The sequence below is a fragment of the Larus michahellis genome, chromosome 9, assembly GCF_964199755.1.
Source record: "Larus michahellis chromosome 9, bLarMic1.1, whole genome shotgun sequence".
Lineage (NCBI taxonomy): Eukaryota > Metazoa > Chordata > Aves > Charadriiformes > Laridae > Larus > Larus michahellis.
In genome coordinates this window covers 39932275-39958782 of record NC_133904.1, presented here as the reverse complement: position 1 = coordinate 39958782, position 26508 = coordinate 39932275, and the positions used below count along the sequence as shown (strand labels likewise).

The following is a 26508-nucleotide window of genomic DNA, read 5'->3' as shown; positions in this document are numbered from 1 at the left end:
TCTTACAAGCTAGCTCCTGTAACTATTCTTAGTAGATCAATTTCCACTGCCTTTAATAGGTAAACGTCTGGAAACTACAACAGAACAAAGCAGAATGAAAAGACATTAATAACTGAGATACAAATACACTGAGAAAAAAAATCAACACATGTTTTGTGAAGAGAAGCCATGCTTTACAGATCTAATGAAGTTTCCTGAAGTCAACAAGCAAACACACAAGGCATGTATTTCTCCAAATCTCTCACAATGCTGAAAAGGAAGGGAACCCAACTTACCTAATATGCAGAATACATCAGCTAGAATGGAAGGCATGTCTTCCCGAAATTCCTAAAAAGGAAAAAGATCACACCTAGTGAATACAGAAATTCCAATATGTAGACTTAGAAAATTCTTATTCCATTACATAAAACACTTCATCATAAAGTAAATTCAGATTAATTAATAATGTGATTATTACCAATTATGTTAATAATAATTAATGTCATAAATGATTAATAATGAAGAGGCTCAATTATTGACTAATATCTAACATAAATGCTGTACTAATTATTGATATGTAATGAAATAACATCACATTTTAATGTAATTTAAAAGAGTATCTAGTGGCCAGGGACAAAACCCTCTGGTTACTACCTCCATTTCTGTAGCACAATGGAACTCCCTGTCTGAAGAGCAGCACCAGCCTGTACAATAAACTATACTTTCTCAGGCACCAAGCAAATTACAATCCCCTACAGTAACTAAAGATCAAACATTATCATATGCTAAGTCAGCCTTGACTTCTCTCTAACCCAATGCAGAAGGCTAAAAACATAAAAAGATTATTCTAGAATAGATGACTGCAATACGTACTTTTTTTTCATGTTCTATATATGTCGATCTATACAGCAATCTAACAACTTACAAATAAGAAATCATTTCAGAGGATTTTTAAGTGTTGTTTGTTTTTTTTTTTTCCCTCTTTTAGGAACACCAATATTTGGTAACCTTAGAAGTTTAGAGGTAAATACTCTTTTCCCTACTTTCTCTAGTTATTCAAAGTATTTTAAGAAAAACCTTTTTCAAACAAAAAATAAGTCTAATGCATTATTTTAAAGACAATCATGGGACTTAGACATCTCAGTAGTAAAATGGCAGACAGGCACATCGCTACACTGTAAGAAAGATGTAAATTATAAAAACCAGTAGGTGGCATTACAGACATGCCGCATAAGCAAGTGAAATCTATTTTTAGCATTTATTAAAAACTTTAGTCTTCAAATGCCCTTAAAAAGATTATTTAATTTTTAATTTATGCTAAAATTAATATACCTATTCCTTACCACAAAAAGTAGGGGAAGAAACAAAACCCTGATAGATTACATGTATTTCAGGTGCACACAAATGAAGAAAAAGGACTTGCAAGAATGACTTTTTAGACAGGGAAAACCAAGTCTGTTGAATATCATCCTGCTTGACTTTCATTTGGACTTCTGTAACAAACTAAAAATTTAGTAAGTATGCAATTATTACAAATATATACTTACTATGATATCACCGAGAACATTAGAAGCTTGATCATGCTTTAAGTTTCCTCTGACAACATGGTATGCAAGCTCATACAAAGCCTGTTGGATATCTGTTGAAAGAAAACAGATGATTAAGGAACATACTAGGTAATTCTTGGTCTAGCTTTTAAAGCAATGTTTACACTAATGCTGTAGACCTCAGACACCCTACAAGTAAAGAGGATATGCTTCTCTTACCAATGAGGGGGATTACTTTATTACTGCTGATAGCTTAAATTTGAGCAATATCTAAGACTTCACGCAAGCAGATAGTAAGAGATCATACACTTTCCCTAGAGAGTTTATGGAGTAATAGTAAAATGGGATGAAGAACTACAGTCCTGCACGTAACTTGAGTCTTGGCAGTTGGTTTAACAAAGACATCTGTAACTTATAATTCTCATAAATATCACATTATCCATATATATAAAAAAGTATAATACATAGAAAACATTCCAGTACTTTTTCTTAATCGTATCTCATCACAGACATGTAATTGGAGAGAAAACACTTAACAAGGATTTTATTTTTTATTTTTTTTTAAGGAAAGTCTCCCGTAACTGAAGAATGTTGTTTTACAAAAGCTTATATTAAGCTGAAACACTGAAGAGAGGTACTGCATTTGAGGAAAAATCTTGCAATGTTAAACATAGTGGTTGCAAAAGCAGCAAGGACAAAGAAAAAGAAAACAATATACTGAAATTGTCAACCTCTGTCCAGAACAGAGTGGCCTGTCTTCAAAAACTTTGGGAATAGTGATTTTGCTTTGTTGAACAATAAATTCTTCTTACTTAGTAATATTACTTATAATTTACATTGAAATATTTTGGTTTATCTTTTCTGCTATTACAGTTGCCCATTATGACTATATTAGCAAGAACCCAAAACACTATCTGAGCAGCACAGCACATTCGTGGTCTTAGTAACATGGAAGCTTTTCTTCTGCAAAGCAAATAAAAATTTAATTTTTCTTTAAACACAAAAGATTTCTTAAAGTGAGAATTTAAAACTTAAAGACAGCAGTGTTTTTCACTAACACAGGAGAAAAAGTCTGTAACTTATGTACTGTAGTAAAAATTACTTTCTGCAATATACAACCACACTTGCATACATCAGTGTTCATACGTTTAACTTCAAAAAAAAAAAATCTAGTTGTATGTTGAGTTTCTAAAAGGAAATTCCATTTTCTACAGCACCAACGAACACTGGACTATCCTGCCACCACTTACTACTGTCTAAGAAATCTAAGAAAGCTGAACATCAGAAAGCAAACCTAGTTGTGGATATTTGTATTGCCTTACTATTTGTAGTATTCACCTTTAGCACATACTGATGGTCACTGCATATGAATGTTCCAAACAGATCCATGCAGAGATACTGTTTCCAGGCTTTTTTTATTGAATTAAAAACAACCAAAAAACTACACAACTTACCTCTGAAACCCATATTATCATGGCTTTTGTTTTCACTGAGAGCGCGACATAGTTGCACACTGAAATAAAAGAAATAAAAAAAATGAACAAACAAAAATAGTTAGATATTAGCATACACACACAAATGCTTTGGGGCTCTTCTTTTGTTGTTCTAGCTAAAATAATCTTAAATTTGGGCAGTTTAAATGGCTGACATTTTAATTTTCATAGAGTAAACTCACAGAAGTTACACAGCAAAGAAATGCAAGACTCCTAATAGACCTCATACATACATATATCTCATATACTTTAAAAAATATTCTTCCTAACATTACATATGCTTACACACAGAAAAGTGATAACACTAGGTAATTTCAATCTGTGAAAGGAAGCCTAGAAGTGCTAGCATTAACCTAATGTTGTTAGCAATGAGGAAACACTTCTCATAGAAATACTATGACTACGATAGTTTTCAAAATCTGGCTTGCAAAAAATTTTTTTTAATATTAAACTATGTGCAGAATTTCCTGATGCTATGCTGTATCAATGGCAACACAGACTTTTAGCTATTCTAGTCACTAAGAGATTCCACTATAGGATGCAGAGACCTGTCATGTTACATTGACTTTAGTCACTCCTGGGGCTCCCTCAACTAAATTAGCCATATGTAAAAAGTACACTAAATACCATACAGACTGTTCATGAAATAAAATAATAGTTCTGTGTGTTCTAAAGTAAATGCTTAAAGAGCAGGCTTCTCCACTACACTGATGGCTTAGAAATGGACATAGTTCCAAGGTACAAGGATTTTCCCTCTCTTCTACCACCATGGTCATCCCTGCATGAGGCTTCAAAAGCAGTTTCACATTTAAAAGCAAGAGTATTTTAAAAGAGATAGTGATTTACCTATATCGTAACAGACAGTAACAAATATTTTAAGAGCTTTCTTCACAGTTGCAAATTTTCAAACAAGTTTCACATATTTTTCATCAAAAAGTCTTTCATGTGCAGAAACTGATGACAGTATCAGAGCTACATCCTATTCCTACATAAAATGGCAAAACTACAAATTCCTGTGGGAGCGACTTTCAAGCATGTTCTCAAATAAGGCAGGTATGTACAATCATTACAGAGGCTTATCATGAAAAATAAACAGTAAAAAAGGATCCTGTAGCAATCCGTTACTCATTCTATTTGTATCCTATACAGTTTATTACCTCCTTAGCCGCATTAAACAGCTGTTCCAGCAATCAAAGGATTATAATTTGCAAATACAAGGTATACGCACCCTTTAAAGACAGCTGGAAATAGGGCAATTTCATGTGTAATGTAATCAGCAGAAACATGCAAGCTCAGCAAAAAGCAAAGGTATGGCTAAGATGTTCTAAATGCTATTGAAGAGAATACAATATATTTGGAAATAACCAGAAGAGAGACAGGAAAACAGGAGAATGGGTAATTTATTTTGTTTTTCATGAATGGTAAGTGCACTTTTTAAAAAAAGAAATAATAGATTATTTTTTTCACCAGCTGTCTCCAAAGAGTGTATCAATTTGCTGTAAGTCAGATTTTCTTAAATTTTAATTACTGCTACCCCATAAGGAAGTTACCCTATAAGCACTCATTTCTAATCTCTGTATACAAATAACAGCAAAGTGAAATATTTGATTCCAAAAAATTATCTGCCGTGATGCTCACTTTGACCCCTATGTCATGAGGTGATATCATCAACCAGGTTACATGAGGATCAACCCTGTCTGTTTGGACTGAAAAGTTCATTTAAGTACATCTTAATACAAAATAAGAGTTTTAACCTCTTCCAACTCCTTTTTCAGCAATACCAAAACAGTACTATCAACTTGACTTTAAGACACAAATCTGTCCGATCAATGTAACAAGAAACCCTATTCAAGATCAGTCTGTAAAACAATTTGCTTTATATTTGTAATTGTAATGTAAATTTGTAATTGAATTTCCAATTTAATAATTTCCAATTATTAAATTGGGGGGGGGAATTAAAAGTTTCTTTTTGTGAAAATCTACATGGTTAAGTTCTAGTAGTAGAAAAGAAGATGCTGGTACTACTCTGGATCTAAATTAATAATTGTGCTAACATTCTTTCATACAGCAACCCCATTTCCAAAGGAGGCTGACCTTTTCTGAAGATGCTGTCAGGCAGTACAGCTGAGCTGATTTAATGGCTTGTTGCTGCAGAAATGGACACTTTCACCAATACTTCCCTTCCTGGCCGCACAGTTCTAGCGCTCATACCGTTAAATCAGTTAAACTGACAAACCCGGCAGAAAACCAGTCAAAAAAAAAAAAAAGTCTTCTGCCAGCTTTGCAAGTTGAAGCATCTTACCAGGAGGTCAAATAAGCAGCAAAGAGAGCCCTGGTGAACGAAACCAAGGCAGAAGCCCTCCCTTCCAGTACCAACAAGCTGTGAGATTAGTTCATCTATTCTCAACTAAGCGCATCATAAATTAAAATCAAAACGCTTGCGTGTTCACAAGAATAAAAATGTCAATATTAGTATGATTAATCAATTCAGAAAAAAGACACAATACTTTCCCACTTACATTTCCATTGTCCTAGGCACTGTTTATCAGGTCCACTTTTCAGTTCAACAGACTCAAACTGTCTGTTGTCTTAACCGTTAAGAGTTGTTTGAAACTTTTACTACACTAATCTTGTAGTTCATTGCTGCAAGCTTAGGATAGAGAACTCACCTACCCTACTAAAATCTACATCCCTTCATCCAAAGATAAAACTGTATAATACATGTAAAATACAATTAAAAAATAGGGTAACGTAGAAAGTACGTTAAAAAAACAAAACAAGACACAGAATCACTTCTGAAAACCAAAGTTTCAAAATTAAATTTTTGAATTATGGGGTAGATTTGTTTAAACAACAAATTCTGAAGCAGCTTTGAGCACCTATCAAACAAGTTCGCATGGCAGAGCCAGCAACTGAACCTAAGCCTCACAATTCACATACAACGTCCTATATCCTCAATTACACTCCCACACATAGTATAAGGCAGTAATTATCATGAAGTGCATGTGCCTGCAAACATTTACGTATATGCATAACTTAACTGATCTGGGTAGTTCTCTAGTTGAGATAAAGTACAATCAACTGCATTTTGCAGTCGGGATGGCAAAACTACAACTCAACTCTGTTTTCCTGAGTCTCAGCCCTTTGACTCAACACTGTAATATTCTTCCTGCAAATAAAGTAACAAGCATGTTGGTAGTGCTTGAAAGATCGAGTCTCGAAATTTCACATTCACAGAATCTTAAGTTTCTTTAGTTTACCTCGAGGCTTAGCATACTGCATGAACTGCCAGCAAAGTACATTATTAAAGCCCTACTTCCCCACTAGAGCGTCCTCGATGTGTTTAATCTATAACAAAACAAGGCAAAGTATCAGTCTAATAGTAAGTACTTGCCATTGTATGCATATTACAAACATCCATATGGGCTACAGTCATAGACCAGCACCTTATTGTGGAGCACACTGTACAAAACACAATTTTGCTACAAAGGACAGTATAAGTACATACAAATAGGCCTACAAGGAGTCTAGACTGATCAGCATAATAAGCAGTCACACACGGATTCCAACTTAATCTCTCCACAATATCCGGCAGTAACAAAACAAATACACAAAATTTAATAAAAATGTATTTAGACAGAGATGGGTCTGGACAAAATAGAAAGTGACAGATAAGATGACCACATCGTGACCAATTTATAGTTTTGGCAGCTAAGAACACCTGAAACTACCACATGATGGACATTTATGTATTTGTATTAGATATTACTACACATTAGTAGCTGAATTAAATTCAAAGCATTTACAGTTTTGAACAAGGTCTCTGAACAATTTCTAGGAAGTGAATGGTCACCGCTACCTAAGCTCTATGATGCTGCCTTAACATTATGACACTCTAAGACACATACAAAATCCTTACCTTCTGGTTTTTGGATATTACAGTTATATCACGACAAACTGACAACATTACCAAAAATAAGCTTGTTTTTCACAGCAAAAGGTCACTTTAAAACTAACTTCCTTACTGGATTTCTTTAAAACATCCCTATATTTTGTTTTCTTTATAAAACAATCAAACTTTTTCTTCCCCCCCCCCGACCCCAATGACAGTATCTCCCACAGACTACAGCAATATTGCAAGTCTTGTATGTTTCCAAGCACAGGCAGACCACCACCATACCACTCACTATTACATAAGAAAACATACAGAGATCATTTTGGCATCCATTATTAATCACAGAAGAAGCTGAAATGCCAAATAAACCCAAAACATTTACTTCTCTCAATACAGTTTCATATTCCCCCAAAACATAAAGTTGTGGGTTTATCTAGGTAACTAGTAACTGCCAAATACTGTCTTGGGCTGATCTAGTCAGATCATGTACGCCATTTCATGCTACAGTAAATAATTATTTTTTTTATAAGACTAATATTTTCTTTCTGCTAAATATTTTTCCTGTAATCCTTGCTTTTCAATAAAGTTGGTATTTGCCTCCCTGCAAATAAACCCACCACTTTGTTTAAAAACAAAACAAACCCCTCCATACAAGAGTGAATGTTCTCTGACTTCATGTATGGCCTTTATTAGACCAGGATTCCATAGAGTAAAAAGAAAAAGAAAAAACCAACCCACCCAAAAAAATCACCACCACACCCACCTTTTAAAATTTTTGAAAATCCTGTATTTGGTAGAATTGTCAGGTTTGCCCTTTTGCAGTATCCTTCCCCTCCCCGCTTTTCTAATTTGTTTATCAATATAATGCATTGTCTTAACTTTAAACCACAAACCCTCAGATGGGAACTGTGGCCTAGACCTAATTTATATTTCTGAGCATATTTGTATTAGATAAATAATTAAATAAAAATAAGAAGTATCTTTTACATTAAATAATGCCTAAAAATATTTCATGCGTTTCAGTTTTGAAAGAGAGCATCATAATTATATTTTCCCCCAGTAAAACAGGAGATAGGAAGTTTTGGAAAAAGAAATGCAAAGTTACACACTGAAGATTCCCCCCAAAGAAGTTACTTTCTTAAAAAGTTCTCTAAATATTGGCTACAGATACATTGTTTTGCTCCTAGAAAGTAAGTTCATACACATTCCACATGCTTATAGAGCGATCACTGCAAAAACTGACAACTGTTATCCAGACGCAATCACATTTCTTTTAAAACACATGGTTTCTTTTGCAACCTACTCTTTAAATCATGCCTGGAACTGGGAACTGCATTTAAGCAGTATTCCAAATAAAGTGCAAATGCCACAAAAATAGGAATTTAGCCTATTATTTTGTTTTATTGGTCAGATTAACAATTTCTTACCATCATGGTTAAGACACACTGCTCTAGGGGGAGGGGAGAATCATAAAAGGTTTCATCATGGTCAAAAGCTAAGCTAACTTACCTCTTACACAGCTACAAGTTCTCAGAATTCAATGCAAACAATGCAGTTGCCATTAACTGATCAACTATGAAATTTCTGTCCTCATGCAAACTCCATACAATCTCAGTGATCATAATAGGGTAAGTTACAAAACCCAGAGTCATATGTGACTACTTCAAGCAAAAATGACTTAATAACCATTACAGAAAAGCTAGCAAGTGCATCTACATATAGATAATGTTATGTATAAAAAGGCAATCTGTGTTGTTACAGTCATTTGTGCATTTCTGAAAGGCATCAGTACACATTTACACATTTTATTTTTTTTTATGCATATAGAAGTTTCTAAACACTGAAGTTCAATAAAAAGGCCTCTGTGCTTATTGCATAAACATGGCCATGCTGGATGGAAATTCTGCTATTGCCATAAAAATCTTAAACAGGAGATTAAAAAGGCAATGCAAACCTCAGCATTGTTTGGGGGCTCCTGAACACTTATTACTGTTGGAAATGCAGGTATAGAAGAGATTTTCATTGGCCTTGTATCATTCACATCAAAACATGTTAAACTTACATGCTAACGTGACAATGGTTCTAGCACAATCCAAAGCCAAAAATAGCATTACTATAAAGGGGGGGCCCTTCACTACAAAATGGAGGGTCTGGGGAGAATGGCGTTTTGTGCAAGGAGCCTCTACGTCCTCTATTCTCTACCCCGCTACCTTTTTCTTCATGCACAGGGAAGATCATTACCATAGCTGCACAACCTTTTGAAACAGATGAAGAAAAGAAAATAACAAAAACAGTGAATATCAAGAAGCGTTTCTCAAAGTCATCCTCAGACACCCTTACTTGAAACTGCAGGGTTTTATAAGTTACAACAAAAAACCAAAACTGCATGGAAAAATTAAAATAAGGGCATCTAAAAACAGACAGTTAGTACACAGGACACGCTTGTCCAAGCTTACATAATAACACAAAATAGACAAACTAGTGAATAAGCCCCTGAACTGATGTAGTCTTGAAACAATGCAGGCAGCACAGTCTGCGAACACATCAAGTTAAGATTACTTAAAACAGATACACAGAAGGCCCTGAAAGGGAAAGCTCCTAGCACACCTGGATTGATTTGGGAAGTTGCAACCAGACCCTTCAGCACACAAAAATTACCTTGTAGGATGAAGAGGAATGACTAGCTCATCCTACCTTGCCTGAATCAAAGAATACAGCGATAATCACCTCGGAATAGGTAGAAAGGTGGGAACAGGCGCCGAGACCTCTGCCAGAAAGGTCAACACTGTGAAGCCAGCGAAGCAAGAAGGCTCCGGGCTCCATATTACCACGGGGGGCCGGCTAAAGAGGAGCCCGACACCCGATAAACCTGACACTGAGGCAGGAAGGGGGCGCTCGGGGCGCGGGCAACGGGCGCCAGGAGAGCTAGGCCCAGCTACCGGGGCTGGGTTTCGGCGGAGGACGTTAGCAACCCACAAGGGAGGCAGGGCCGGATAAGAAGGCGGCCTGGGCCCTCAGCCCGAGCAGGATTTCGTCCCTAAGCCCCAGCAGCAAGGACGCAGCCCCGAGCGACGTCCTCCCCGCCCGCTCCCACCTCCTTCGCCGCCCCCCCGCCAGCCTCCCTTGGCCGCTGAGGCCCAGGCTCCCCGCTCCCTCACGCAGGCCGGCGGCCTGCGGCGCCCCATCGCCTCCCCGCGCCAAGACCCCGCACTCACAACTCGTTCTTGCCCCCTTTCTCCCAGTTCTTTATCCACTCGGCAGGGAGCAGCGCCGCCATCTTCCCCGTGTGGCGCCGAGAGCCCGGATGGTGGAGCAACGGCCCCGGGTCAGAGGGGACGCAACAGCCCGCGAGGCACGACGGGACGCGGACGCGCCGTACCCTGGGAGACGGCGCGCGCCGATCCATCGCGCATGCGCGCGCTTTGGCCCCGCCCTCTCTCCGGGCCCCAGAGCGGCCCAGGCCTCTCCGGGCGCGGCCCTCGCCCCATCAGGGCCCGGTGCTGGTCCGCGGCCACCGGGGCTACCCCGGTGAGGGGGGTGTTAGCACAGCCCGCGAATTAAAACTCCCGGGGGCTAGGGGAACCTGCTTGTCATTTATAATGGGGGATTCAGGGTAGAGCCGGGTGTAATTTTGTCACGCAGCTCGCTTCACCACGTTTGTGAAAATGCTGCAAGCAAGGAGTTTCACAAATGCAGAAACAGTTCAGAAACAGACCGGGGTCGCTTGAGCGTGTTAGATGCCTTTAACGTTTATGTGACACAAAACGTCCTCATGAATCCTGTTTCAATCTGTTAGAACGTTGACAGTTAAGAACAGTTAAGACCGTTCCCGTTACTTTTCAAATTGTGAGCTCACAAGTCAGATCCCAGCAGCATCATTTGCAAACAGCAAGGGTTTTTCTTTTGGGGGAAAAAAAGCAGATTCTGTGATGGGAACAAAGCTCTTCTCTCTCCCAAACCGCTGTGGTGCTTTCCATCGCTGTCCCGGGTTGAGCCACACAGGGCTAACTTCTAATGCTGGGGAAAACTGCACTTTTAGAAGACTCTAGTGTCTGAATTTGTGAAAATACTTACTTTATAGTCAGCTAGGCTCTGTGGGATTCAAGGTCTCAGTGTTTTCGAGCCTTGCCTGGTGCAGGGATGAGGAGGAGCAAGGCCTGGGCATTTGACCCAGGCTGGCCAACAGGGTTATTTCATACCATGAATGTCACATTTGATATAAATTAGAAAGTTTGCTGCATAGTTTTTCTCTTCCTTGATGGCAGGTGTCCAGAGAACTCCTTGCCCCAGTGCCAGACCCCTGAGCCCTTCCCTTCCTCCCAAAACTGGTGTGCTCACAGTCTCTGACATTTGCTGTCCCCTGCTGGGAGTGCACAGCTTCCTGCTGATATAATTGGCTGAGTATAATTCTTGTATATCTTATATTAGTATTGGGATTAATACTGATTCTTTAGTATTATTGTTAATTATTTGGTCTTATCCTATTAAATCTATTTATATTTCAACCCTCGTGTTTCCTTGCTTTCCCCAGTTCCCCTTTCCAGATGGGGAGGGGTCATCAGGTGATAGAATAATTGTCTAAATGACAATAAATTGTTGTGGGTTTTCTCAAACCATAACAATCACCACTCCCCGAAAATGCGGCAGAGCTGCCAGCTGCATGGGGCACCCGGCCGAGGAGGCTCCGTCCCAGGGTGGGAGTTGGCAGGGAGGCAAGTGGACAGCAGGCACCTCTCCTCTCTTGAGCCACCGCCCCGCTAATGAAGCAAAGCTGAAGAGACATAAACTCTTTTAGGACGTTGCCTTCCTATGGAAGCAACTCTTTCCCCAAATGCACAGCGACCCAAAGCCAGGCGTGTAGGGAGCGTGCGGCTTTGCAGGGATGCGTCAGCAACCGCCTCCAAGCAGCAGAGCCAGCGTTACTGACTGGCCAACAGAGAGCTAACACACTGAACCGGGATTTAAAGAAAGGCCTGTGTGAGCTGATGCAGGCGGGATGCAGGAACAACCACAAAACCATGGATGAAAGGCAAAAGACAGATTTAGTCTCAATACCTCGTAGATCGGGGAATCTCTGAAGCAGCAACAAGGCAGAGGCGCGAACGCAGGGGATGAAGGCACCGTGGACCGAGAGTCCTTGTTAGCGAGAGTGTCCTTGTTAGCAAGAGAGTGAGCGAGTGAGAGAGCGAGAGCTCAGACTTGCTGTTCTCCCCTGTATTTCAAGGATTCAGGCAGGCGTAGTTTCCACTGTGCTTTGATCTTCTTCAACAGCGGGGCAGGAATCTCAGGCATGTTCAATAAAGTGCCCCTGAGTCCATCACAGGCCTACGTTATCTAACTGTGGATGTTCTACTTGCCGAACACATAATACTAAACAACAATTAGTGTGATATATGTGTTTTCCAGCACCCCACATGGAAGTCACTTGAGCATGTTTATAGTCCTCCTCACTGATTTTCCCTTACTTTCTCACAAAGCCTTTAAGAGAAGTAAAGAAGATGGGATGCTTTTCAGAACATCATCCACCTGAAACTCATGTGGCCCTCAACTAGTCCTTCAGGGTATTTTATTTGTTATTCAAGTTCTGCATATTTGGAAAGCATTAAGCAAAATAGTGCATGGCTGGGGTGCATGCACACACGTGTTCAGTTGCTCTAAACATCTGGAAGTACGAAAAATACAACCTTAGTCCTTCAAAATTCAGAGACCCCTGTCCATGATGATGGACTACCTCATCATCCCTTGTGAGCCATGTTGCAAGATGGAGAGGTTTTATCTTTCAAAATAAAAATCAGATTTTCTTCATCTTTTGCCACAGCATTTTTACCAATAAGTTATCAAATTAGTTTTTCAATTGCAATTTAGGTAATACTTTGAATGTTAATACATTTTTCATTACCCTCTGACAAGTTAGTATTATTTTTTAAAATTATGTTATTTATTAAATTAATTTAGTAAATTTGGTAAATTATTTTAATAAAAATTGTAAAATAAGTTTTATGTAAAAATTATTATGAAAAATCTAAACTGTCTGTAATTGTATGTTAACCTTTCTTGGACATTTTAACATGGTCACACTAATGTAACATGTCTGTGAGGTAATTTTTTATGAAGTAAGGTACAGTATTGAACCCTAAACCTGTAAGTACACATTTCTTTAATTGATGGTATCACTTTATTTATTCTATTACAGCCTCCAATAGAAATTCAGAGTATCAGTGATGCATTGTACTATGTTTGAAACTTGATCATTTTGCAGATGGTACATCCTCTTGATTACTGATATAAACACTTACGGCAAACAACTATAAGGGAGTCATCTTCTGATTATCGTCTCTAATACACATGCCCATCTTATTACATGTTACTCATCTCTGTAAGTCTCTCCAAGCTGTTCTTAATTTCCTTCAGTTGCTAATCAGGATATATGAGTTAAGAAATACTTCATTTGGTCAGGAAGCACATGTTTTGTCTTTCCAGAAATTCCTCTTGCCCGTGAAGAAGTCTGTATTTCATCTGCCTTCTCAGGCTTGTATATGCTTCCTCCTCTATTGAAGTGGAAATCATTTTACAAATATGATGAAACTGAAGAAAACTGAGAATTTGAAATAAAAAAAACTTCAAAAGGATGAGGCCTAAGTGCATTTGTGCTTGTTTCAGTGCTAGCACTGCTGTGGTTTCTCGGCTGCATGCTCTCCACATCTAAGAGAAACATACAGCTTGCAAGCGCTTTGTGTAAAAGCATTGTTCTACTTTGAAAATAGCCCTGATAAGAAAGAATTTCAGCAGATACGTGTAACTGATGACTGAGAGAGGAAATAGTGTTCTTTTAATTACTATTCACAGCCAGTCCTTGTGCAAGCTGTATACTACAGAGAATGCTGTTGTTCTTGATCTGTGTGTGCACCACCTACTACAAAGGGACCCATTACAACCCCCAAGCTCTGCAGTAACACAAGTAATAAAGGAGACAGATTCTCTGCCTCAGCTACTTGGATTTTAAATTAGACACAAACTACATTTCAGGCATACAGTATGCAGTGTGATAAAAGATAAACTAAGTTTAAAAGGGCCTAATATATTTATGATGGGTCATTTTTAAAAGTTTCGTTAAATCGTATTTAAAACAGACGTGTGAATGATAAAGAGGCACAGAATTGCAAGCCTAAGGAATAGCATGAGAAGGTATTACAAGAAAGTGCAGTAGGTGTATATAGAAGATAAGCCTAAGAGACGCATAAACAGAAAACAAGAAGCTAGCAAAAGGAATTAGGAACAAGGATTTATGTAGGCACAGAGCTATGCAAGGTCTGAATGAGAGCATGTGAAATTTCGCCTTCATGATCAGGATGAAAAAACACTCGTGGAGAAATACAGAAGAAGCCATCAAGTCATAGCAGGCCCAGATGGTTAGATCCCAAGTTTATTCAAGGAAACTAAACCACTTATTTTGTGAAGTATATTGGTAACAGACTGGAACAGGCTGAAGATAAAGGGAGCTATTACATGCAATGTAGAAATATATGTGACAGAAACAATTTGAAAATCTGATTGAACATTGCCTAATAATAATAGCTATCAAATCTACGAGATGCATGTTATTTTGCTTGCTGTGTTTCTTGCTAGAAGATAATTATTTCAATATAAAGGTTTATGAGGTCTAAGTGTAGGAAATGTCGTTTCAGGTCAATATAGCAACTTTATGTTTCTTTTCATTATAACACAGGGATACTTGTATCTTCATATGCTAATGCAAACAACAGGACAGCAGTATCATAACTATAAATTGCAAAACTCCAACTTCTATTTTACTTGGATTTTGTAATTCAACAATGGAACAACCTATGAAAAAAATAAAAACTCTCGAGAAGAAGAAAAGTAATGTAACATCATGCTGTCGGCTCTAGAGGCCTCATATGGAACCATGCCCTAGAAATGCAAAAGACAATAAGATTATGAAAAAGGAAAGGGGGAAGTTGTAAGAAAGGCAGGTACTGCTTTTGCAGTGGAGAAAAGCCGTTTCCATCAGACTTGACATGATAAGGGAACGACTAAGACAAAGAAGCTCCAGCAAAGGCTTATAGAACATCTCTTATCACACAGACAAAAAAAAGGACTAACTGATTCATACTGGATTAGTGTCTAGAAGGGCAGTCAAACATTTAACCAGGGCTAATGACATTGACCAATTTTTACCAAAAAGGAAAGAAATAAACTAGTCAGATAATCCCTTTAGGTGTAGCATAAAGAGAAGTAAACAGAGGCAGGACATCCGGGAAGAATTTTAGGCACTCCGGACAGACTGTGAACCCTGGAGTACCTAACCAATGGGCAACAGGGGAGGGAAAAATTCGGCCGAGATTAGGAAATAAAAAGGTGTGTTTCAAGAACCAAAAGTGTGCCTACTTGCTAGGTCACCCACTCTTGCAAGAACGTGAATAAAAACGTGCTTCACAGAGGATTCTGCCTGAGCCTATGTCATTTGGACCAGAACTTATTTCTCACAATTTGGACTTATTTCTCACACCTAACAGAGACAAATTAAAGTATTGTAAACTGAAATATGGGCTTACATAATTGAATTTAGTTTTAAAGTGGACAAGTTACTTAGTTCCAGTTGTAGAAAAGAGACAAATGTTCAGTGTTGCACCTTCTTGCAAAATACTGACTGCTTCTGCAATTGCTTAGGTCTCTCGACCATTGTTAAGAGCCATTTCACTAAAAATACTGTCTTCCTTCTCTCTTGGCCACAGCTACGAACTTCTTTTCAAAGATCCTGTATGGTTTTTTTTTCTTAAAGTTGACTTCATACTGTGCCAATACAGTGCTATGCCAATTTTTACTGTTTCAAAGTCTGTGGATTTTTGTGGCAAATGCCTGTGGTCTGGGTCCGTGAGAGCAGTAGAGTGCTATGTAGCCCTAATAAAGAAGTGGTATTCTATAACATTCACATTTTACTTAGCAACGACGAGAATTAATGACATGAGAGCAGATTTTCAAAGGTGTTAAAGATGCAGTTGGGACCATAATAAGATTTTGCAAAAGTAGGTCAGATGCCTGGCTCCCATGGCTTTCAGTGAGTGTCTCAGAACTACCCAGTTTTGGTACGTTTATCTCACAGGCACTCAGCTGCAACTTCAAACCTACAAATGTATTTGAATATCTGAATCATAGAATATACACACTTAAAATATCATTGAAGTGATAGCTTTTAAAGGATGAGGGGTTTAAGTGTTTTCATCGTTTCTAAAGCATCACAAAGTGAATGTCACTGAAAGGAGTTTTAGAAAACCTGTAAGTGTTGTAGATCTGCCATTCAACAGTGACTCAGTAAAGACTATTTCATTATTGTAAGGGATAGGCTATTAATTTGCTAGCTTATTAAATGCTTAAATAATTATGAAATAATTAGGCCTGGGATTAAATTACAGTCAAACAATTTTACCAAGTCAGCATTACTACATTTTCTATATTGTCTTTACATTTCATTTATACTAACTGAAAGGTATAGTGAAATTGTGGTGAATGGTACAACTTTTACAGTAAATGAAATGCATTAGCTGTGGGCACTGATACGCTGCAATTCTTTTGTGTGGTAGATACTTTGTAAGTTATTTACAATCCATTTAGAGACTATTCTTGGGAACATTTATGCTGGTGAGCAATTTTACCTGCCGAGACTTGCACAGATTAGACATGAGTAAAGTCGTCTTCTTATATAAAGGGTTGCAAAGTCATGTCCTAATATATTACATTTTTTTCATATGTAAATATATTGATTTGTAGCTCAGAATTATTTACACTTTGCAACTCATTGCAATTCTCTGTTCCAAATTATTATTTTCAGGGTTTTAACTAAAATAATTAAGAATACTAAATAGGCATAGGTAGTGAAACAGTTTTCTTATAAGTCCATGTTGTGCTTCACATGAAGTGAAGTCCTTTCTCAGAAATTATCATCAAATGAAAGACTATATATTTGCAATTTCATATTTAGAACTACAGCATAACAAAAAAGGAATGAAAAGCATATATAAAAGCATAACTATGAATGAAATATACTTGGGGTTTAGAGATATATTTCTTCTAGACTCAATTTACTTGCCACATTTCCATTAACTTTAGTAACACAGTTTAAGACAGATATGAGGGGGAAAAAAACAGATATAGATCTTTGTAAAGGATCTAAATGTAATTATTTATCACTTGGCTAAAATGTATTTTAGATATATTTTAGAAAATCTCTTGCAGATAGTTTAGCTATTACACATTTCCTATTAGCTATTATATATAAAAATATATATATTTACATCATCCATTTCCATTTTTTGTGGTGTTTACATTCACAGAATCACAGAATACTTCTAGGCTGGAAGGGACTTCTGGTGGCCACCTACTCCAAAGCCCTGCTTGAAGCAGGGCCTAAAAAGTTCAGTCGGGTTGCTCAGCGCCTTATCTCACCGCGTTGTGAATACTTTGAAGGAGGTGATTCACTGTCCCAGTGTTGAGCGCCGAAGTGTTTTTCCCTTGAGTCAAACCAGAATTTTCCTTGCTGCAACCTGTGTCTACTCTGAGAAGAGTCTGATTCCACAATATTTCTATAGCACTTTAGAAAGCATTTTGTGATAGGGTTTATATAAAATATGCTCTACTTAATAAAGATGCATGATATATAATCTCTAAAACATAGACATTCATACATTTTAATAAGTTAATATAGGCAAAGTAAAAAATATTTTGAAAATAAGTTTGTACTAATTCCTCTTCAGATTCATATATCATTGACACAGAGTAGTCTTCACTCCTAGTCTGTAAAATCATATTTAATTCTGTTTTATCCTTGCTTATGTTGTTGACATCTTTCTTAGTCCTACCTGGTGTTATCTGAATTGTGAGGAATTCCTAGGTTAAAAAGTAAGAGCTATATTTTAGTTCTATAAAACAACCTTTCTAGTTTATTCTCCATCTTTTCATGAGGCTTTTGTGTGCTAGAAAAAGTGTCATGGGCATCCTAAGATTCCTATAAATGAGTCAGAGACCCTTGTTAAAAGCTAGGATGGCTTTTTGTTTCCTTCTGTTATTTCTAGAGGTTGACATTTACCTTTCTAAATAGTGGGATAAAATTTTGAAAAGAAGGAAAAACGATCATGACTGCAAAGGCACAGTATGTCACACTGCAGTCTTGAGTCACCTACTGTGCTTCCTGCCTGAATAAAAAAGCAATCTGGATGTTTTGTCCCAACTACATTAAAGAAAGTGCCCATGTTTGGCACTATGGTAACAGCTGGGTTGCAGTAGGAAGTTATTTAGCTTAATGGCAAATACAAGGGTTTTAAGGGTGCAGTATATTACCCAGCAAATACATAGTTAGAAAAAAATTAGCGTTAATTTAATCTTATAAAAATGTATTTGCTCTTGGTTTTCTAAATAAATACTACAGACACCAATTAGGAGAGTCGGAAATGTACAAAAGCAGAAGAAATAAAATGTCCAACAGCTCATTTCCTCTGTATTAACCCACTCCATGAATTCATGTGATGAGACACAACTTTATTATCTGCTCTGAGGCATAAACAACTGAGTGCTTTACTTTTCTTCCTTAGACATTTAAGAACGACTGTTTGGAATAAAATGTCCTTTATTACTTGGCTTTTATATCATGTCCGTGTAAGAATTAATTGCTCTAAATTCCTGATTATTTTTTTTTTTAAATCAGTCATTGTTTGGTGATTGTTCCTGTTCTTTTTCTGGGGACATTTCCTAAATTCTCACGCAGAAGAAAAGGGTACAAAGAAGGCGTGCTTCCACATTTTCCAGATGATTTCCATTTGGTAAATGCTGTTTCGGCAAGTAAGAATCCTAAAAAGATTTATCTAGTACCGGTTGTTTCCATTCAGCTGGTCAACTGAAAGGAGAAACATTCTTAGATAGCGATTGTCAAGCAGATCTTACAACTTTGGAGTTTTTTTCATAGCTAAACTCAGTGTCACTTCATCATTCTGAGCTATAAAATGTAACGGATTTAATTAAGATCCGTGGATGTGGAGGCACACAGTGTTTGGTAAAGGTTTGCTTGTTTTCAGCTCCCAGAAAGCAGGGTTGTTTCAGTAAGAGTTTTTTGTTTTTTGCCTTTCTTACCCACTTTCCAACACAGGCAAGAGCCAACTGTAGATTTAGGTTCCATTTCCAAACCCTGTTGGCCTGGAGTCTCCTAGTCAAGGTGTTGGAGTAGTTGCATTCATGTTCTTATCTTCTTGGCTCTGTGTATGCTCATGCACCTGCTGGTGAAGAATGGAAGGCAGAAAGACTAATTAAGCTCTTCCACACCATGCCTATGAAGAAGGGGCTTTGTTTGTTGAAAATGGTGCTGGCAGCGATGCCTGGGGCAATGCGACTGGAACTGCTTTTGGTTGACAGCAGACTAGTTATTTGTTTGACAGTATATCTCACTCTACTTCAATGTGTATTTCTTTCTGGTCAGAGTGTATAGCTCTAAAGAGTGCTGTTTGTTTTTCTTTGATTATCATGAACAAGGAAAGACAAAACCCAAAACCCCCTGGTTCATCAATGGCATTGAACAACAGAGAAATGTACAAATACAGGAAAAAAGAGGATTGTTTCTTTAATCACAGTCTCACCAAATGGCAAAATGTTAGTGCAGAAGTGGAGATCTGTAAGTCAGTTACTGCTGGGATTTGTCTGAAGGATGGAGATGAGCTGTTCTAAGGGGCTTTGCTCCCAGGCTGTGCTGGAACCATTGCATGGACGATTCCTGGTTGCCTGCTCTGACGAACAAAGGCACAATGAAAAACTAGTAAATTAATTAAGAAACATTTTGACTTCCAGTCCATACACCTTCCTAGCAAGTGCCGTATCAAGGTCAATTATTGGAATCTCAAGATAATCGCGTGTAAAGTGTTAAAATATGGAAAAAAATAGGAATTTTGCATGTTTTGTAAGCAGTGATACTATCACTGGCAATGCAATTTAGGGTCTTGCAGCATTACCTCATTCCATTAATGCAGAAAGTCAGAATACAACTCGGAAAGCTGGTATTCCTCAACTCACAGATCATCACTCACTCGTTTGTCTAACAGCTGGATATTTGTCAGGATGGGTCTCTGTCATTACACCTCTTGAATCACATGCATCCCACAGAAAATGGTATTTGACTTAGTGCACTCTGCTGACAAAATCCCATTGCTAACTTCAGCCCATAATTAGCCTGCAGTTGCGGATACGAAGTGTCCAGCGCAGCAGCTCTGCAGCAGCGGCTGTTCAGCGGTAGGAGATCCAGGCAGCCCATGCTGGTGTCCAAGCAGCTCTGCAGCATGTGCTTACAGTTTGAGCTCCTGCCCGCTCCTCTGGGATGTGTCCAGAGAAGCTCCAGATGACCGGAGTGTCTGTGGAGGGTCAGCTGGGTGCTGCTAGTGCAGGAAGCTTCAGGAGCCAAAGTTTGCAAACAACAGTCACCGCTTATCAGTGGGTGGGCAGTAGCTGCAGCTCGCCAGACCTGATTGGCATGGCTGTTACTGAAGTTCGCCGGCACTTACCCCATGGCATATGTGAGAAAAAGAGTTTGAACACCATAGGTAGCTTGTGCTCATTTATTGTGAGATGCAAGGGTATTATGCCTTGAGAGAATATGAAGGTTTGAAGGTATAAACTAAATTTGATAAGTCAAACACTTATCAACATGGTCCACATCCTCGTTTGGGTTGCATACCCTGGATACCAGGTATGTTAAAATGAAAGCGTGTCTGGGGATAAAGATAATCATATAAGAGAAAACCTGAACCCCCACCTACACTTGGGGTTTTCAACTGTTAGGAGTCAAAGAAGCTATTTCTGAAACTGTCAGTCCTGATTCTTCATTCTTGATCCCAACGTGGAAAGCAGTCTGGTGGCACTTTGTCCATTGTTCTCTGTCCTGCTGCTGCTTCTCCTTCTGGTATTTTGATTCAGAGCGAGTCCGAAGTCAGAACTGACTTGATTAAACACACCTGTCTTTGACATGTGAAGAATATCTTTTTTAACCTTCTACTTAAGCAGAAATATAAAGCATTTAAGAACTACAGAAAAGTTTGCCCAGCCAAGATTCAGATGGTCATCTTGAGTTTCCCCCATATATAATAATTCCCAGACATCATCACCGGGATGTGGTGAAAATGAATGACCAAAGAGATCAGATAGAAGGGACATGTTTGTTAATCGTAGCATTCCTCTTCAGCCCTCTCTGCCTTTTTTCTCCCATCAAGATAACATGTGGAAGCATGCAAGGAAAGCACGCAAGCATTGCCTTGAACTTGGCATTTTTCTACTTATTATTTCACTGACTTATAATATCTAGTACCTGTGTGCCACCACTAATATTCCAGCACAAAGGAATTATGAATAGAAAACCATGTATATGGCCATCTGCCACATGCTTGCTAAGTCCAAAGTCCCAGCTCTAGATAATTATTTCTTGCATTAATCCGTTCAAACAGAACAAAAATAAATCACTAGTTGCATGTTTACCATTTTCCTCTTCATTTGGCATTTATCTTTGCTCGCCTGCTCAGTGAGTTGCGAAAGAAAGTAAATGCTCTGTGTCCCTGATTTGACACCGCATGCAAGTGAACATAGAAGTAATTTCAGTGAACAGTATACCCAGACATCAAAAGAAGACTGGATTTTCACATGCTTAAAATCTAACTTTTCCACAGGGCATATATTATCGGGTTCAATACTGATGCCATTATTTGATGCTTTTAATTTTAATGAGAAGGCATTTTATTGCATTGTCTGATCAGCAATGGATTTGGGAGTTATAGGAAAGTTTGTCCTGCCTAAGGTTTCATTGCTGAAATTGAAAAGGCTCATCATGTTTTTTCAACTTTTCCTATTTCTGTACTATAATGATACCTCTAATTATCTCTAACTTCCCTTTGGACTTTTCCACTGCCTTCACTAAAATGTAATGAGAATGATGCTTATCACCTACTTGCAATGAAAGGAAAGAAAGAATGTGCTGTAATAGTAAGTACTGTGGATAAGGGGCATAAGTGTCATACTCTTTGGGAAGAGAGAATCAGATTTGATTTTCTGTGGATCAGCATATAAATGCAAGGCTTTTCTATTCCCATCAAACAACCGCATCTCTTCTTCCAATGGTAGCAAGAACACTGGATGTAATTTGAGGGAAAAACACAGCTTTCAGGCATCTGTTACTTATCAGTTACTGCATTTGCTATTGTCATATTCATGAGAAAATGTTCCTAGTTAAGGCACTGTTTTGTCATTTTTCTGCATCTGATTTTCTTTCTCTGCTGCACTTCTGAAATTCCAGCTCTGGATTGCATAGCTTCTTTCACTCCATTCACTAACCTGATAGTAATGGACTGATTAATGAGTCAATGATATTAGTAGGAAATAAGAAATTACATTAATTTCTTAGGGAATATATCAACAAACAGTTTACCATATGAACTTCTGTGACTTATGACCCGTTATTGACTAAACAGTTCATGTCAAAGAACTGTTTGCTCAGTCCAGTTTATATTTCTCTGACTGAAACAGCTTGGAACTGATTGAAATTTTTAACATGACTGTCTAAAGGAAGTTTCAAAGAGATTATACTTTTGGTACAATCTGATTTTTCAGTTTTATGTGGTGTGTTATGTTTTTGAATCATAGACTCATGGAATGATTCCAGTTGGAAAGGATCTCAGGAGGCAATCTAATCCAACCTCCTGCAGGGTCAGCCATGAGGTCAGATCAAGTCTCCTGGGGCTTTATCCAGTCTGATCATGAAGCCTTCCAATGATGGGGACTGCTTGACTGTCCTCATGGTTGAAAAGCTTTTGCTTATACCCACTCAGAACCTCTTGTTTCCATTTATGCACATTGTCCCTTGCCCTTCCACTGTGAAAAGCCTGTCTCTATCTTCTTGGTAGACCCCTTATAATTACAAGAAGGTTGATGTTAGGTCCCCCAAAGTCCTATCTTCTCCAGGCTGAAGTTCCATCTTCTCTTGGCCCTCGCCCCTCACCCTGGGGTCCCTACAACTGGACGCAGTATTCTAGATGTGGTCTAATGAGTGCTGAGTGAAGGGGGATAATGACTCCCCTCGATCCGCAGATCCTGTGCTCCTGTTCATACTGCCTACCATGTTACTGGCCACCTTTCTGGCAGGGCACGCTGCTGGTTCACGTCTACCAAGATCCCCAGGTCTTTTTCCGCAGAGCTGCTCCCCAGGCAGGCAGTCTCCAGCAGTTATCATTGCAAGAGGCCAAACCACGACAAATTTAAATAAAGTTCTCCACATTACTCCAAAATATGTATTTAAAGATTTGGAATAGTAATTTTTAAAGATTTTTTTGTTTAATCGTAATAGAAATTTTAGTAGAAGGTACATGAAATTAATCCTGAATATGTTACCAACTCCTCCCCCAGATGATGTTAAAAGATCATCTTTGCATGAAACAATTTGAAACATTTGAAATTGTCCAAGCTATAAAATGTTCATGTTTCACCAAAAAAACCCCACCAAAAGAAACCCCCAAAGCCCTCCAAGCAGAATGATATTGAAATCTCTTTCACTTAGCAGAAAATCCCCCAAATCCACCTATTGGACTTCCCTTCATCAGGTACGCAGTGGTTGGAAGCTCCCTTTATGCCCCCAAGTACTGCCCCTTCATTAAGCAAATCAAATGAGCTGCAGCCAAAACCACCATTCCCAGACACTTCAGATTCCTCAGTTGACTCATGTTTATTTTTTAAATGACATTTTTAATGCAGAACAGCAGTTTAAATTGACCCTATGTATAAATATATAACATAAATTACTTCGCAGAGTAGAAGAAATGAATACAATTCCAGCGTGCAGCACTGGGCTTGGGAGGACAGTGTGTAAGCTATCACCATGTATGCTATGTAGCATCTACTTTTCAAGCTAACTGGCTTGTTTCTTTACGTGTTCATAGCATAAATTACATGAGCTGGAAAATTACAATATGGTCCATCATGCAGGAGCAGAGCACTACAGAAACCACAATGTGCACATGCATATGTACACTTCTACACAGTAAGATGATTTTCCATATTGATTGATTATGATTTAACAAAGCATATAAATCAGATTGAGAGAGGCATTTCTTTATCTTGCTGAAGGTTCTTTGCATCACTGTAAAATTTTAGTTCTTTTTTTTTCTTCAATTTATCTGAGAATAAAATACAAGACTAAGACTAAGATACTCAAAGCATGGAATTGCTTTGTGGTCAGTTAATGTCCATAATGTAGTGGCTACAAGTCCTTCCACAAAAAAGCTGATGGTAAAGCTCAGTGAAGTCAGTAAGCTGAATTTTTTGTTTTAATACAGACTACTCAACAAACTTTAGTAACAATTTTGTTCATTCCATTTCAAATGAAAGAGGGAATACAGCACATATGAACATTCGTCTACCTCCAGTTTGTCTTGATGAAGATATTGCTTGAAATTTTCTTCAAAGTTTAATGACTCCCTCCCTGTAGCTCAGATACCACCATTGTACAATTCTATCTGCAATAAAAAGTACTTTGAAGTAATACAATTAGTTTTAATGCTGTTGGGTCATCAAAGGCATTGTGTTGGCTTTCCAGTACGACTGTACTCTTTGGCTTACAATTCTAGTGAGTGATTCAGAACTTTATTCAAACTGAACTTTAAGTTGGTTAAATTCAACAGAAGACAAAGAACTAGCTTGCTTAGAAAATAAACACTTTGTGAACACTACAGTCCTTATAGCCGATATTTCTCTTTTCCATTATGTTTTCTCATCTTCTAGTTCTTCTAGGTACTGGTGCTAGAACTTTTTGGGTTTCTTTTACCAAAGTTTTCGATTTAGACATCAAAACCTGTAAGTGGGTCACTGTAAAAGCACCTTGTGATCTATAAAAACAATCTGCTTCATTTGGAAAAGTATCAGAACATCAACAGAGCAATGCCCTTTGTGAAAATCATTGCTAATGAATGTATTAATAATGTGGTGTGACAAGGATTTATAAGATTAAATATTCATGTTCACATTGCAGTGTTAAGGTACAAACCTCTTACTGTGTCATATTATCCCAAAGATCCTTAAATAAATGATCTTGCTTTGAACTGATGTGAAATGAGTTTAGATTGATGTGACTTTCACTACTGCAATAGAGCTCTTTCTCAGACAGTAAAACATGTACAGTTATCATCTTGGCATTTTTAGGCAACCAAATTCTGTCTGGCTCACACAAATATTCCCAGTAATACTCAAGGCTTTTACGTATTATTTTTTCTCTTAAGGAAACAGAGAATACAAATGAGAAAAGAAAAATGGTATATGCATGCATTACAGAAGAGACTAGAGAGATTTAGAATATTTCAGAGGTGTGTTTTAAAATTTCAGTCAATTGTGTGTCTAAAGCGATTTGTTTCCATAGCACATTTCTTGAGGCTATCTCTGTTTACATTAAAGAACATCCCTGAAATACTTAAATAATAATTTTGTAGTATTTCCCTGAAAAATGGTCTGCATTTTCAGTATAGTTTTCTTATTTAGAAATGACTCCATTTCTTGTTTTTACTCTGTACAAATACCCTGAAGGTTTCAAATTGAGAGAAGTGCCAGACCTCTGAGAAATTGTCCAACCCATTACCGCTGTGGGACTGGAAAAAGTTATTTATTCTCATGAAGGAGAATAGTAACCTCACCAGATGCTGGAAGGATGGAAACAAGTCTTAAGGATACAATTACTTTTAAAAGCCACTGTAAAATATTTTTTTATTATTATTTTTGCAGAACAACAAGTGAACTTAGAACTACAGGACTTAAGATAGATTGTAACCTAAGTAGATGACTTTGCCTAAAGTTAATCATGGACGTAATCACAGCTTTGCATTATCAAATTACAAAAAGTTTATAGCACTGCAGTCAAATTGTTGCTTTCTTTAAGAGAAATATTAACAAGAACCTGTCTGTAATAGTATATTTTCTGAGAGTTTTTCATTAGTCTCAGTGTATTTCAAAAGTCTCGGACCTTTTGAACTATATTTCCTTTAGGTCAGGGAAGTCTTTTGTTTATTTCTCATAGGCTCAGTGTCACCATTAGGCTGCATCAGTAAATGTTACATTTTATGTTGTGTGGGTCATTCTTTTTGAATGAAGAGCGAGTAGTAGGTGGACTTGCATCCTAAGTTATTAAGTATTGTTGTTGATTACTGAATAGTCATTATGATTTTTTTTTATTCAACCAAAGGGAGTTTTTTACTATTTCATTACTTATAGTAATGGAAGTCACTATAGTTAAATATAATAAGTAGAATCTTTGAATCCAATTGGGGTCTTAGTAGATGCTGGACAACATAAGGTGAGAAACAATCCTATCCAAAAGGGCTTTCAGTCTAAGCTCTGGCATCTGCAAACATTCTGGCACACTGCATAATTAGACTGCTTCTCCTGAAAATGTCCCAAACTATCTGCCACAAGTCTTCAGAGATGTAACATTCGAAAACAGTAAGTCGCCACTCATCATATGCACAATGGGAAAACCAACAAAGCTTGAGAATGTTTCTCCCAGTAGCTGACTTTTCTTGAG

At 37.9% G+C, this 26508-nt stretch overlaps 1 protein-coding gene across 6 annotated transcripts in view; it reads right to left on the bottom strand.

The window, feature by feature from the left end:
- Positions 1–10317, bottom strand: part of THOC2 (THO complex subunit 2) — a 53594-nt gene extending 43277 nt beyond the window's left edge. For 3 of the 6 annotated variants that reach the window (XR_012589160.1, XR_012589161.1, XM_074601666.1), the window contains exons 1-4: positions 10130–10290; positions 2981–3039; positions 1527–1618; positions 276–327 (exon numbers count right to left, since the gene is read on the bottom strand). Coding sequence is in view for 2 of the 6 variants with exons in the window: in XM_074601666.1 (XP_074457767.1) it covers positions 276–327; positions 1527–1618; positions 2981–3039; positions 10130–10191 (265 nt within the window). In the remaining 4 variants the exon portion in view is untranslated. Of the gene's footprint in view, positions 1–275; positions 328–1526; positions 1619–2980; positions 3040–10129 lie in introns of all 6 variants that reach the window. The other 3 variants (XM_074601667.1, XM_074601668.1, XM_074601670.1) reach the window with 3 other exon arrangements.
- Between the last annotated feature and the right edge of the window lie 16191 nt (positions 10318–26508).